The following is a 15,495-nucleotide window of genomic DNA, read 5'->3' as shown; positions in this document are numbered from 1 at the left end:
GCTTACCCACAAATAGCTCATAGTGAATAATGCATACAGTTTAAAGTCAGTTGAAATAAGTGCCAGGTCAGTTATCAGGCAGCAGTGAATTTTCAAGACTTTGAAAAAAAATTCTTTTTTTTATTCTCCCTCTCTGAAGTACAAATAACTGAACTAAGATGCAGATAGTAATGACTGAAGTGAAGTGTGGGCAAGAGCTGGCCAGTTCTGCAGTCTTTGAGTCCTACATCAAAACAGACTGGTGGTGCTGAAGAGGCAATAGTAACATGAAAGAGCCAGCTTTGGCTTTTTGAAAAGAGTTCTTGACATCATGTCAGGTCCTAAAGCACTGCTATGCCTCAGAAACAGAAAGGATTTGTCTTGGCTGAAAATTTCAGCAGAAAAGCAACAGACTAAGGATCTGTAACCATGGGCCAGTTGCCTTGATTCCAGTTTAATTTCAGCTTTAGAAACACTATGTATTTGGCTGTCAGATTACAACCTTTGCACGACCTACAGCTTCCACATTGTATGTTCATACAGATGTGTCAGGGCTAGCCTCCCTTCAGATAAATTCATCTCCTCAGACTGCTGAATGCTGGGTGTATTTTCCAGCCTTGGAAAGGTACCAGGGGTTCTCCAGCAAGGCCATTAGGTTGAGGGCATTTATGAAAGGAAAGGGAAAAATGAATGAAAATCAGGAAGTATATGGAAATATATGGTGTTTCCCCACGACATTGTACCCTGCTTTTTATTTTACCTTCTCTGGTCAATGAGCCAAAGGCTTTAACAAGCAGTAAATTGCTGCTCTGAAAATGCAGCCAGCTGATTATTCACAGAAGCTCTAAAGCTTTCCAGTGACTGCTTTCCAGGATTCAGTAGAAAGGTGTTTAAATTGCAGCCTAAATTATTTTTTCCTTGATGTGCTTGTCCCTGTCAAAACATGTGTTGTTTGTATGAACACAGCTCAGGCAATTCTGATTACTGTCAGTCAATACTTTACCCCTAACGGCAACATTTTCTAGTGATCCAAGGACTGGAACTATTATTAACAGTGTTGTTATATATTTCTATACTGGAGCAGAAAAAACTACTTTTAAACCAAGGCTCGGCAGGAAACATGAAAACAATTATTCTTAAATAATAATAAAATTACTAAAGTATTCCAGGAAAGGTTCATCTTTAATTTCTGTTTTCCTTGAAAAAATAGGTGATTAATTTGCTGTTTAGCATTAAGAAATTAAATCTGAAAAAAAAAAATATGGAGCTTTATATTTTGAGGCAGGGTTTTGCTCATGTTTTGACTAGAACTGCATTAGGCTACATTTCTATTTGAGCACTGAAAAGCACCTGAAGTAAACTGCAGAAATTCCAAATTTTAACTGTTGTCAGTAGAAATATAAAGAGCTTAATTTCCTAACCATTTATAAAGAATCCCAGCCTCACACAGACATGCATGAAAAAGTCTAGCACTAAGTAAATTATGCAAAGACCCTTGAAGTAGCATCATTCAATATGATTCAATCACACAAAAGTACAGCATATTCTTCCAGGTGAGCAGCAGCCGTCCAGCTACTGGTTTCTACAGAGGCATGATAAACCATATGCTGCCTAATAAATAATCTATCAACAACACATAGCACTATGTAATAACTCAATGATTCTAACATCCATATTAGTTCATAGACAAGAAGCAGACATTGAACTGTTGCACTTTTTCAGTGTTGGAAGACTCTGCAGACAATTTAAAGGTAAATTATTTTTGCGAAGGTTGTTCCTTCGTTGCGTTCTGTTGGACATCACTAGCTTAGATAACTCTCCCCGCAGAATCCACGCCAAGATAATTTGAAAACACTGAACCAGGTCTTAGCTTTCCTTTCCTAAGAAGCATAAACTGCCTTAGAATCATGGAAGTTTTTACCAGAAATCCAGAAACAAGAGGGTTTTGACCCCACAAGTTTTACCATCATGAAGTTTAAGCGTCACATTTTGTATTGTGCTTCAAGATGCTTAGTTGTATGCTTCTGTCTCCTCTTGCTATTCCAGTGACTTAAGCAAGTGAAAGATAGCATTACTTTGGCTTGATAATCAATTGCACTATACATTCAGAACCAGGAAAATCCCAGTCCCTTTTCTCCCCTCAATACAATCAACATTTATAAAAAAGGTACATTAATGATTACCATTAAAAAGTGTACATTGCCTTCAAACAGGTTTTCACATGTCCTGTTTGTTAAATCAGCAACCTTTCACATCACTTTAAAAAGCTGTGTAAGTATTTACTTTATTAAAATATCTTATACATCTGTATTTCAGTAATCAATACTGCTTCCACTTTAATTAGTCTTACATGTGTATTCAGGTTCTGGTAAAGTATTGTATTTATTTTTTGTAATGTTTATATTAATAAGCCACACAAAGATATCTATTCTTCTTCTGAGTAATAGCCTGGATATTGTTTTTCTTTCAAACTCCTGTATGGAAACCAAAGAAGTGATCTATGACCATTGTCCAAGAACAAAAGATATTCAAAGCTGCATCTAATCTAAATATTATCTTCTGTGAATTATTTCTTATCATAGGTAGTCTGCAAGCACTCAAGTACAGTTTAAACATACTATTTCACATCTGGGTAGCCTACTACCTTAAATCCCTATAAACTTGATCCTTTCAGGAAGTCATTGGATACACAGGCATGTGAGGACAGGCAATTCTATAGATCATATGGGAAAATCAACCCAGAAGGAAGATTGGGATGAAGGATTTGAGCTTTTTCCTGTGTCTTCAAGCTATTGGAGACCTAGTATTTCATGTCTGTCAGTATTCGACCTCTCTTGGACAATCTGGGGCAGGAATTTACACAGACTGCTGGAATACAGTCTCATACTTGTTAGTGATGTGATCTGTTTTCTCTAAAGTGGATTCACTTTAGCAAGCACCATATTGGAAATTATGTGTTAAAGTCTTCTGTGAAGAACTAGGAATAACACAGAGAAACCATGGCTGAAATTTATTATTTTGTACCTATTTTCATTGCATAAATCAGAAACTATCTCATTTTCAGTTACAAAAACAAGGGGAGGTTTAATAAAATTGAGTAACATTTCAAAAGCACCAGTATCTCACCTACAACTTTTGAAAATGTCATCCTCATTAAAAACACTGAGTGTATCCACAGAAATATCTAAGGGTTAATACATGCTTTTGAAACTAATTCTGGATGCCCGTATGAAAGAGAGAGGTTTGATTATATCCAAAACCTAGTTTAGCTCATGTCACATAGAAGGGGGAAGGAAGTGAAAAGACTAAAAAAAAAAAAAATTAAATTGCCCACTGTAATACTTAAATCCCATTTTACTGTCAAAAACCATAGGTATATTTCTTGTATTTTCTTGTCTCTGTCTGTGAATAAGTGAACATGCTTCCTGTTGTTAACATCAGCACGGAAGTGCTCTCTAAAATCACAGCTAAGTAAACCTTAATCTTACATATAATTCATCATCACTATCAATAAGGAATAGCCATGGAATGGCTATTGGTGAGCTCTAAAAGCAAACTACAGAGAAACTCAAATCAAATGCAGTTCTGCTCTAATATATGCCTATTTGATTGGCGCTTGACATGTAATCCCATTTTAACATGGATTGATGTTATTTTAGATTAGAGGGTAAACAAAACATGCTAGTTCATAGTGTTCTTGTATCATGTAATGCTGTTTTCACCTACACTGATTACAAGTTCTCATCATAGTTAACAGGTGCTAGACTGCAACTACAGATTGAACCATGAATGAATAAGGAATACAAATCTGTAGAGACTGACACATGCTGAGGCTCCAGACTTTGAAATTAGCAATGGATCCTATTACTAACCTTGATAATGTTCAGCAAATGGGCTGATGTTGCCAGGTGGGACTATCTTCATTGACAATATTTTGCTTAACTGCCAACTTGAGTTAGATTTTGAAGGTATTTGAACATTGATCATGAATGATTTCAGCATTTCATGGAATGTACCTGAATTTTAATCCAGCAATTTGAATCCAAACCCAGCTAAACCTCTGATTACATATAAACATCTATTTAAATACAGCCTTCCACTAACTTGGAGTGTCAGCAGCAACAGACTCATTAGTAACAGTCATTCTGAGCATCTTTGGCCCTGGAGGCACCAGGCAGAAAAAACAGTCCTCTTCCCGCTGTAAACAGCATGGAAAGTAAACCTTTTGCTGCTTAAATGACTATCTTCCTATTTGTCAGCACGCCACTTGTATTGTTATCTTTACTTTAGGCTTTCGAACCACTGTGAGTTTTATCACTCAGACTACCCTCCCAAAAAAACAACACATGGTATGCTAGTGTTTTGGGTTCTATCATATCCATTTGGCAATGCTGGATTACTACCAGTTTTCTTAACACCACATTTCCATTCATAGCAAGTTGGCATAAAACACTATCATGAGCAACACTGTGATATATCTATTATTTTTGCCAGATTTACAAGGCCCAAACCTATCCTAGATAATCTAGGCTAGCACAAAGCAGGGTTTTTTTTCCCCATTGACAACATACTGTTGGCTTTTATTGATTTCTTGGTAATCTCTTATGTACTTAAATAGTTAATTATACTTTTTGGAAATGCAGTTAAACACATTGGCCCTGCAAAGCACTTCAGCTCCTTTGGGAGAATGTGGGCATTTCTCATTGATTTTTTCATTAACGTGGAGCAGCCCCTGTGGTAAATGAAGACACTGTGCAGTGGAGACAGAGTACAGCATCTTTCTTTAAGCTAGTCTAACTTTAAAGAACAGTAACACCCTTTGACGGTCATCTTCTTTATGAAAAACATCCCAATCTAGCAGCAGAATATTCTCAGTCTATTTGTAGGTAATGCATGAGCCACTGGCACCAGGGACTCATCTGGGAGGAAGAGGCAGGAAGATATGGAAGGTATCTTTCTAGCCAGATATGGAAGGTGGTATTTGTGATACTCTGTTATTTATGATATTTGTGATGTCAGAACTGAATGAAAGAGAAATACCTGTCATCATGCTGTTGGCAGTGCAACCTATGTCATCTGTGGTGGGTTAGCCTTGGTCAGCAGCCAAATGCCCACCCAGCTCCTTGCCAGCTACCCCCACCCAACAGGACAGGGGTAGAAACTAGGATGAAAAATCCTGTGGGTCAAAATAAATACAGGGAGATTGCTTAATAGTTACCATCACAGGCAAAAGAGACTCATCTTGGGGCAAATTAATTAAATTTATTGCCAATTAAAATACATTCATATAGTGAGAGTGGCAGTCTGCTTCCCTCAGAAATTTACAAGATCACCCCTGAGGAGATACCTTGCCTTCATGCTCAACAGGAGCTACCTCCAGAGGTTGTGGATTATTGCCTCTCTTCCAATTTCTTTGTTTCTTCCCTGGTCCCTAGCGAGGTACCCCAGCTTCTGGGCTTCCTTACCTTCTAATTCCTGACTGTCAGCCCCAGTATCCCAGCATCTGAGCAACCAGGCAGCAATCCATTCGGCTGGTTGGCAGATAGATACAATCTTTCCGCATATCTCAAAGTTCACTCAGGTACCAGATTATTTCTGCCTATAGAGTGACTTCTGTCACCTCCTTCTCCTGTTTCCTTGCTGAAGGACCAGCTTCCTGATCAGACTCTTCCTCCTCCCTTACTAATTGATGCTATGGACCTGTCAATTTCTGATTCCAGTTTTTCAACTATGGGGGTGATTACTGTAGATAGGGTTTGAGTCTCTGTCTTAACCATGGTGTTGTCAGATGTAGAGGCCCTCCTTCCTCTGCTCTGATGGAGTTGAACAGAGTCTCAGTAGTCACAGTCACAGTGCTAGGAACTGATGAGTCTCATTCAGGTAGGCAAGGCACTCTTCTGTCAAGTAGTGCACCAATTCAATGGGATTACATGCCTGTTCAGGCATAAAATCCCAGGCTTTGGAAGGTGATAACTGCCCTAGGCACCTGCCCAAATCCTCCCACACACCCTGCCACCCAGGGATTGACTTGTCAGGGCACGTTTCTCTGTCAACTCACCAACAAGTTGTTTACTCTTACACCTGAATGAAATCAGGTTCCACATATCCAGCAATAATAGGACCAAACAGCTTACATTGACAATGCCTTGTCAGTATTTTAGAAAGTGTGAAGTTAAATGCCAAAACCACCATTATTAATATAGGCTTGTGAACGGAGGGCAGTCAGGAAAAATTTCATCACACTATGCATCCTGAAAGCTCTGTCACCCTATGCTAAAAGGGTTTTATTAGATATAGAAAAAGAACTGACTTGCTTTCTGTCATGCACCAGGTTCACAGCAGAGAATCCAACCATATCTTCATTGCCAAGTGTCCAAACTTTCAGGAGAGGTCACCCTACCAACGCTTAAATTTCATAGTTCTACAATAGCCCGTAGAGCGATATTAATGAAGACCATAAAACACTGGAAAGCCTATGGAAGTAAAGCAGTACATAGCCCATTACCAAGTGTTATACTGAAAAACAGCCTGTGCACTAATATATCCCTTCCTTCCCAAAGCTCCTCATATGTTTACACTAGCCATTGTGGGTAGGAGTTTGAGAGATCATCATATTGCAAAAGAGCATTTTCATTTCCAGCCGTTTATCTAACATGTCTCTTCTCCAGTGATCTCCGAGTAACTCTTAAAATTGGGGATTTTGTTTGTGTCTTTCATTTGCTTTGCATTACCCACGCAGATGCTGGAAAGTCAGTTACATGCCTTGTCTTGATGCATCATCCCAGAGGATATACAGGAGATTCATCCGTCTTGCAAGATTCTCACAAAACCTAATTGATGCTTATTGAGTAATATAAAACCCAGTGGCCTGCATAAACATGATTAGACACATGATGTTGAGTATCTTTATACATAGTCTCTTCACATCAAAACTAATTTCTGCTAAAAGAGCTATCACCTAAATTCCCTTAAGAGTACGGTTTATTTTCTTAGCATAACTTTTGCCTTTGGTTACTCCAATACTATTCCAATCATTGTTTTTATACAAAGCCATGATCAATTTTTGCCTTCTCCTTTCCCTTTGATTATCAGCCACTTTTTAAAGCTTTATCATCCTTAATTTCATATCTTCATAAATTTTCTCACTGAACTCTCCACTACATTTGGACACTGTATCAATTTCAGAACATCCTCCTTTCTCCCTCAGGCAGGATTGTAACCTCTTCTCCTGTCCTGTCTTAATCCCAGCTTCCCTGCAGATTCATAAATAGGAATTGCCCTTTTTTTCTCACTGTTGCAACAGAGTCCCACTTCCAGTAGCAAAGGAGACTGAACTTCTAGTTACATCTCCAATCTGAATTTTGGAACACTTGCTTAGATACGGCACAAATAAGGTCCTAACTCCATGCCTGAGAAGAGTCAGCCCATCCTGGAAAAGTCCCTAGTATTTGACAACCCAGTCCTGGCTCAGTGTAACCCCCCATAATTTCCAGTGTATCATTCCCAGATTAAACTGAAGTCAAATTTAGTTCCCAGCTCTCTTTCTGATACCTTGAATTTAGTTAAGCTAAGCTGTTCCTGTCTGGTTTGATCAATAGCAATACTGAAGATAGAGCAGGAAGAGAGCCATTTAGCCAGGTGTCCCTTTGTAAAGGCTTCCTCTTTACAGTGAGTCAGAGCAGATTACGGGGTTGATACAGTGTGGCTGATAATAAACCTGTGGGTAAATTAAAGGCTTTGTTTAGCTCCTTATTGCAAAAAATCTTGATTTTACATTCACTCCCACTTCCCTCAATTAAAAGAACATTCTTAAAAGGCTTTTGGTTTTTTGCTTAGCTGGGTACTTGAATAAAAAAGACTAAACAGCATGTCAGAGTAATGTTAATGCATGCCTTGGTTCCTGTTTGTATATAGATGACCAAATTCATAGCACTGCAGTTTCGCTGCAACTTTCTTGTGAATAAGTTTGCTAGATTTGCCATTTTTTAAAATCACTTAATTAGGACAATTCAAAGAAAATGTCTTTTCTTTTAGTTCTGCAAGCACATATAAAACATGTGCAAGCCCTATAATACTTTTTATTTCAGCCAGCTGTTGGGCACAATCTAGACTATGCAAAGCAATAGCCAGCCTGTTTTACAATCAGAATAGCCCACCCAGCGCTAAAAAGGAGTCTCCCATACTCAATTACCAGCATAAAAGAAGGGTACCTGAAAAACGCATTGTGATTTCCAAAGAAATTCCATTATTAACATTTAATAGGTGAGAAGTTCTGACAAAAAGTTCAGAGTAATGCTGTTGTGCAGATTCTGAGACAAACAATTGAACTAAACAGAGTAGTGTAATGCTTGGTAAAAGCTTTTAGTCAAAATTTCAAGTTAAAATGTTCCACATATCCAAGGAGCAGGGGATCAAGTAAATGGCCTAATAGGAAAACTAAGGTTTGTATCACCAAAGTACCTAGTTTTGGTGCTTAATGTAGGAGACTCATTTCCTTTGGCTCTCTGTATGGATAGCGTCAAGAGAGTGCACCAAAATCAGGTGAACAATAAGATACCACAAAGGACAGCAATACATGAAGAAAGCACAGCATTGCCTAAAGCTGCAGGGCATTTACAAAATGACCAGGGATGCTGTCACCCAAACTAATTTTATCATAGTTAGTTTCTTTAGTTCACTGAAAAAACATACTTAAACCATATCAGTCCTGAAGCATTCCATTATTCCTTTCAAATGATGCATATTGAATGATGCAGACGAAAAGCACATGCACAAATCTAAAACATAATACCATTTTCAATACTGCCTTACTATTTGTTTCATTTTAATACTGATGGCTTTCCAAATGTGCTATGTCTTATCTACACATCCTTCTAAAGATACAGTCTCTGCTCCAAGTAGATTGCATTCAAAGACTGCAACAAAAATAAATGATGAAAGGAGAGCCATTGATTGCTTTCAAATTATCACTTGGACCAGATTAGCTATCTGACTTATAAAAATCACAGTTGTGGGGTTTGAGGAGTGATGAGGTCAGGGAAAGATCAATATTATAGCACAGGGCTAAAGGAGAGCATCCCAGTCACAACAATGACAGACAGAGAAACTTTAGGGAGAGAAAGGGACACAAAGAAGTCTGATAGATCCAAATGACAACAGACTAAAAAGGCAAGAGAAGCTAAGTAGGTAAGGAGACAACTGTCAAAGGCCTTGAAGGAATGGTGTTTAAACAATAGATAAGAAAGAAACAAAGAGTAAATAGAAGGATTAAAAAAGACAGTATCAATCTAACAGACAAGACAGAAAGGTCAGCCCTCATCATTTGAACAAGATTCATTGAAACGGAAAACCAGACATAAAGACATTGCAAAAATCAAGGTGAAAGTCAAAGAAGCCTCGAAGTAAGAACTACCACAAAAATGGAAATATGGGTACACCATATGTGATACAACTGTAGTTGAAGAACTGATACAACCTAGAAGAAATGACAAAATCTAGAAGAAAAAAGCAACCATTCTCATTTTGATAAAGACGGTCTTTGTCCAGTACACATTCCTGCACTGTTACTCTGGTAATACAAAACCACACATACATACTGACTTGGCCATCAGCAAGTTTGATGTTTTAAAAACAAACAAGTCTGTGTAATATCAGTGCCCTAACTTTTGACAGCAAAGAGCAGAACAAAGTATACAACTGAGAATGCCAGGTTGTAATCATAAGACTGTGAAAAAGTTCAAGTAATCAAAACCATTCAATAATTTGGGGTTTCAAATTCTCAGGAGACATCCTTAGTGAAATCACATGAAATTTTGTCACATGTCACACTTCCAGATCACATTCTGAAACCACAATTCTTCACTCCCTACTTTGGTTATAAAATCTGTGTATGAAACATTCCTCTAGAGTGCACAAAAGCACAAAAACACTAACGTCATATATCCATATAAAACAGTTAGTAACTAACATTTACTTCAGCCAAAGTTAACACCACCAATTAAGCTGGCATACATCTTCTTATCCCCTTCCTGAGACCTGCTCTACTGTCTTGCCATGTCTTTTCATTCATTAGACAAGTAAATATGGAAATTATGGGTAGACTGATTTGCACCATCCTGAAATGAAAGAACTGCCTGCAGGATGAGAGCGAGAGGATGGGCAGAGAAATCACACTCAGACCCTTACCTTCCAATTAGCAGGAACTCCCCAAGCACTCCCAGGCGCCTCATGGCGATGAGGATCCCCCTTACTGTCATTCCCTCACAGAAGCAAACCACCACTCTAGCCTTGGGTAACCTTTCTCGCAGCTTGCGGAGCAGGCGATCAAAGCTCTTTTCCCCAGCATTGCTGTAGATCTTGTCAGAGTGAGCAATGCAGAGACCCTCTTGGGCGGCCAGCTCTTTGAAGGCTTCCATTCCACTTTCCCCATAATTTCCTGTTTTTAAAAAAAAAAAAAAAAGGTTGATATTATATCATGCATTTAACCAGTTAAGGGGAGCTGTGATGGGAAAGGGATAGTTTTTCTCAAAAAAAATCAACTAGCAGAAGGAAGAGCAAAGGAGGTCCACCAAAATTAACATACTCAGAGTTCAGCGGAGCTACAAGATATCCATGTATCAGTAGTACTGAGTAGTACTCAGTAACTGACGTGGAGACTGCAAGTTTCTTTTCTTACATTGATTTACCAGTGGATATTAAAGGCAAACAAGGGATGGATAGGTAGAAAAGGGGACAAAGACAGCTCAGACAGTAAGGATAAAGTTTTATTAACATTTCTATGGCAAAAATCGCAGTTGTGTTAGTCCAGGAAAATAGTCACAGTAAAGAGAAAAAAAGGATTTCATTCCAAACTGTTCTCTACCACAGGTAGTCCACGCTCATAAAAGTGAATGAAAGATGGATGTGAACTTAAAACATACTGATCTGGTAGCATTTTGAAAGCCACTTACACAAATCTGACTGACCACTTACCACTTTTGAAAACCATTTATACTAATCTTAACTGACAGTTAAAATTTAAGCTCAATGTTTCTCTTGGAATAGGAGACTTTTTATCCGTAAGAACTTCAGAAAGAACTCTTCCTAATACAGAAATATTTGAACTTTGTGGTACAGACAGTATCAAAGCTGATTCTCAAGTTCCCTGCATTCTTCTGTTTATACATTTTGGAAGCCAAATCAACAGCTTTACAAAACTCAGACTGCTTTCAGCTATGGAGACAGGTGAAATCTCAAGTTTTCTTTTAATATTTTATGCCTGTCATGAGCACAGGCTTTATGATGAACATCAATCAGGCAAGAGGAGCAGACGGATTACAAAAAAATGTCTATTAACAGTACCAAGAAATGGTTCAAAAAGAGAAGCATGAATTTTATGCTATCCACATTCATAATGTTTGCTTAATTTATTGAGGAAGTAACATCAGATATGCTAATCACTTCTAGACCTGGACCTTTTCAAGCCAGGGGTGACGGAAGAGGTCCATCTCCTCCCTTTGCAATGATAGTTTAAAATAGCAAATTGCAATGAGGAAGATTTCTGAATCAGCCTAACTTCCTCCACAGAAAAATTATAACAACTCAGAAGGCTACCAGAGAGAAAATTTAGCAAGAGACGGTTCAGGCATTCTTTATAAATCCAACAAAAATAAGTGCATTTTTCCAGAAACGTGGATTGTTCACAGCAGATCAGACACACTATGACAGTCATAGTCGTACTAGAATGCAGCCAAACCTGCCAGGTCTAGTGTTAAACAGGTCTAGTGTTAAACTCAAGTCCCACAGCTTTTTGCACCGAAGTGCCCTAGTTTCTCACAAATTTGCAGCACAGCAGAATGGCCTCTTTCCCAATGTGTGACTCAATGCCAGATACAGCAAGCAGGTCAGTCTGCTTTGTTGTCTGTGAGCCAGACACACTCCAGAGCGGGAGTGATCCATGGACCTGCAGGGCTGCGGGGAGGGGAGAAGGGAGGAAGGCGGTGCCTAGTGGGAACACACCACCAACACACTGTGGGCTCAGCACTGCAGCCCCATCCCATGACCCTGCACTTTGGTAAATGACGTGGCCTCATACAGGGCTTGTCATATGCTGAGAAGGACACAGGTGGAGACATTTCCATATATTTATAGGCCATAACTTGCAGTCACCAAGGGATTTACCCCAGGACCTGAGCCTGGGCAGTTTGAGCCATACTGCTTTCATGACTTGCCTCAGGTCCCAGACTAGAGTAGAACAGCCTCATTGCTGACTTGCCATTAGTAAGCACCTTGTGCTTTAGAAGGAAATTAGGACATATTTCCCAGCTTCATGTGGAACTTTATGCAACACAGACTCATTTGAAACTAGTAGGATTATTCTTAAATTCTTACCTAAGGTGAGCCAGGGCACTAAACTGAATCTTCTTAGAGGTTTAGGCAATGCATATTAGAAAATAAATGTAGTAGGATTCCTACCTAAATATTAAGGTAGGATGGGATTTTCTCATACCTCAGTACACCACTAAATCTGCTGTGTAATTCAAGTTAATGATTTCAACAAATGAAAAATTAAATCCACTTGGAATGATTTTTCCCAGCTTTAACTTTGATGGAATAACAATTACCTCAAACATAGTCATACCTGTACTAACAGTACAACAGCCTATGAAAATATAGGCTGAGAGGAAGTAAGATTGTTGCCTATAAATTCAATAAGTGTGATAAAGACCTTAAAAGGAAAAAAGCAAATTAAGATCAAGAACAACATTGGCACAAGATGAAATAAGCAAAAAAAAAAAAAAAGGCAGAAACAATCTGAAGCTGAAAATGAAAGCTTTCTAACCCTTATATGAATGTAGTGGAACAGCTTTCCAATAGCAGCAGAAAGAAAGAAATCTGATGTTAGACTGGCGCTTGCTCAGCTCACAAGAGCATTATATAATGTAGATGTCTGCAACAGCCAGAGATGAGACTTGGTGACCCGGGAGGTCCTAGCAAAGTCTGTGTGCTCTGCTCCCAAAGCAAGACAGCATGCTGCACACCTTCCTCCTCCAGGGGAAAGGATCAGGGAGAAAATGAACATGTGACAGATGTTAGATAGATTGTTCAATGCACTCAGCTACCCGGGCATGCACAATGTAAGAGCATATATAGAACAGAAAACACTAATTAATTCTGTGCAACAGCCAAGAACATATCCATCTGTACCAGCTGGGTACATGCATTTCAATCCACATGCATGCAACAGCTGAGAGGGGAAACGAAAGGAATCTGTGCGAGATGGTAGTCAGGGAAGAGTTGCACCAGGGCCATGGGCTGAGGACTATTTTTCCTTTGAAAGAGCCATTGAAGAAAAGATCCAATCTTATCTGCTACTGCCTTTTGTTACCAGAATCATCTGTGAAAAGCCAAAGTATTTATTATTGTGAAGCTACAAACAACGGATTTTTGTTCCAACCTGCACCCAAAACCAGGTGAGCCAGTAACATACTTTGAGCCGCACAATACCTTGCTAATTTTTAACAATTTTTTCTTTTTTTTTTTAGCTCTGTTCAACTTGAACCCTATTCGGAGAACCAGATATTCTCCTTGTATGCTTCAAGCAGACTCTGTACAGCAGTGCAAAGGTAAATTCTAACCCTATCATGGCTGCAATTTTACTAAGAGGATTTTCATGACACTTCTCTCAGTGCCAAAGACAGCTTTGCTTCACCACTGTAAAAATCCCGGATAAGGCCATTCCTGAGAGGGATTCACGTATCTGAAGATGCTGGTGAGAGCTACATGTAGTGGGAATTATTTTCACTCCTTGCATTCCGTGCATTAAATATCTTAACAAAAACATTAAGATGCTGCAGTAAAAATCAAAGATGTTATCTTGATCAACAGAAGACAAACAAAAGAAGAAAGTACCAAAAATTTAGCCTCATAAATTGCTCCTATGAGACAGTAAGTATTACATTCATATCACAGCTACACTGGAAGTAATACTATTTGCTTGTATTAACAATTGAGCAGTGTGGGGAGCAGAACCCATGAGCTCCATCTGAAAGGTTTATACTCTTCTTTTTATTATAGCTGTTTGGCAAATTTACCCCCATTCTCTTTGTCAAGAGGACCATTTATTTTTCATTTATGAAATGGAGCAGAAATGTAGCCTCAGCAATCAGATGCTTATGAGAATCCTGGAGATCGTCTTCTTAAGGGATGCACAGAGTGGCTGTGTGGGTCTTCCCAAGCCACATGACAAAGTGCTGTGTTTTCAGGGGGCTCATGATCAAAACAGTGTGTCCCACATAAATCAGTGTCTGATTTCATTCAAGGATAGGGATTATTTGTGGGGCAGCATAAGGAAATATGAACTGTTCATATTTGTGCTGCAGAGAACATCCCCTTGAAATATAGGTTAGCACCTGTTTAAAAAAAAATCTTAAAGAAAATCATAATGCTGAAGAGAAAGACTGAGACTGTTCTCTCTCACTCTGCTTTCAGTGTCAATAGGAAATATCAACTACTTTTTAGAGACCCCTTTAGAGACACACCTGCAAAAACAACAACATAAACCCACAGCAGAGGACTGAGCCTGGAAGAATGCTCCAATGCACCTAAATAACAAAAGGCAGGGAGTGAGAGATACTTCACCTACCTGGGCCATGAGCAATACCTTCAGGAGAGGTCACCTATTCCTTGCCATTATTTGCTTATTTGCTGCATTTATTCCTCTAAACAGCAGCAATAACCACAATCTAGATCAAAGGTGAAAACAAAAAGCCATATACCCCGCAAACACATAACGAAGGAAGTGCACTAATAAGACAACCACAAAATCTAGCTTCACCGCAGGGTACTAGAGAGGCGAGTCATATCGCAGGAAGGTCCCCCTTTTCACAAATAACAAGTAAGAAACGATTCCCTGTCCTCTTCTTTCCCCTCTCAACATTATGACTTGTTTGTTCACCTCTCCCAAGTTTGTAGATACATTGCTGGAGGTATGAAGTCTGTTTCAGGGTTCAGTATTGATTCACTATAAAACATCTCTTTTCCTCAGCTAATTAACTGCTTTTTGGCAGAGAGAAAATAAGAGGAGAACAGGAGGACTGCATGACATAACAGCAAGGGATAACTACTCAAAAGCTTCTCTACTGCAAAGGCAGATAATTTGGGAAGAGTAGAGCAAAGGACATGATCTGCTTATTAAGTTACTTCCTGATATGTCGCAATAACTAATTTGTAAAAACTAGTGGTAATATTAAATATGACGGTAACTGTACAGTTGTCAAATACAAGTCTGGGAAGACTGGAAGGTTTTGGACCAGTGAACAGAAAAAAAAGAAAAAAAGAGGCAAAAAAGAGTGCCAGTTTTCTCTCCTGTGTTTCCCTATGCCACAAGGGCATCTTTGAATACGGTCAGATAATAAGAAAATGATGGATTTATCTCATTTTAATGTATTTCTTATCAGTTGAACCATATTAAATAATCATGTGCATACTCTTAGTCCATTGCAATCTAAAATTTAAAAGTTCAATCATCAGATTTAA

At 38.8% G+C, this 15,495-nt stretch overlaps 1 protein-coding gene across 2 annotated transcripts in view; it reads right to left on the bottom strand.

Annotated features, from left to right (window-relative positions):
- Positions 1–15,495, bottom strand: part of GRM1 (glutamate metabotropic receptor 1) — a gene marked incomplete at both ends in the record, with an annotated part of 188,481 nt that overhangs the window by 138,837 nt on the left and 34,149 nt on the right. For both annotated transcript variants that reach the window (XM_082305575.1, XM_082305576.1), the window contains one exon: positions 10,165–10,414. In XM_082305575.1, coding sequence (XP_082161701.1) covers positions 10,165–10,414 — 250 coding nt within the window. The remainder of the gene's footprint in view (positions 1–10,164; positions 10,415–15,495) is intronic.

Source organism: Platalea leucorodia (assembly GCF_965183815.1).
Source record: "Platalea leucorodia genome assembly, chromosome: 3".
NCBI classification, from domain to species: domain Eukaryota; kingdom Metazoa; phylum Chordata; class Aves; order Pelecaniformes; family Threskiornithidae; genus Platalea; species Platalea leucorodia.
Note: the sequence above shows the minus strand (reverse complement) of the source record. Positions and strands in the feature narration are given on the sequence as shown.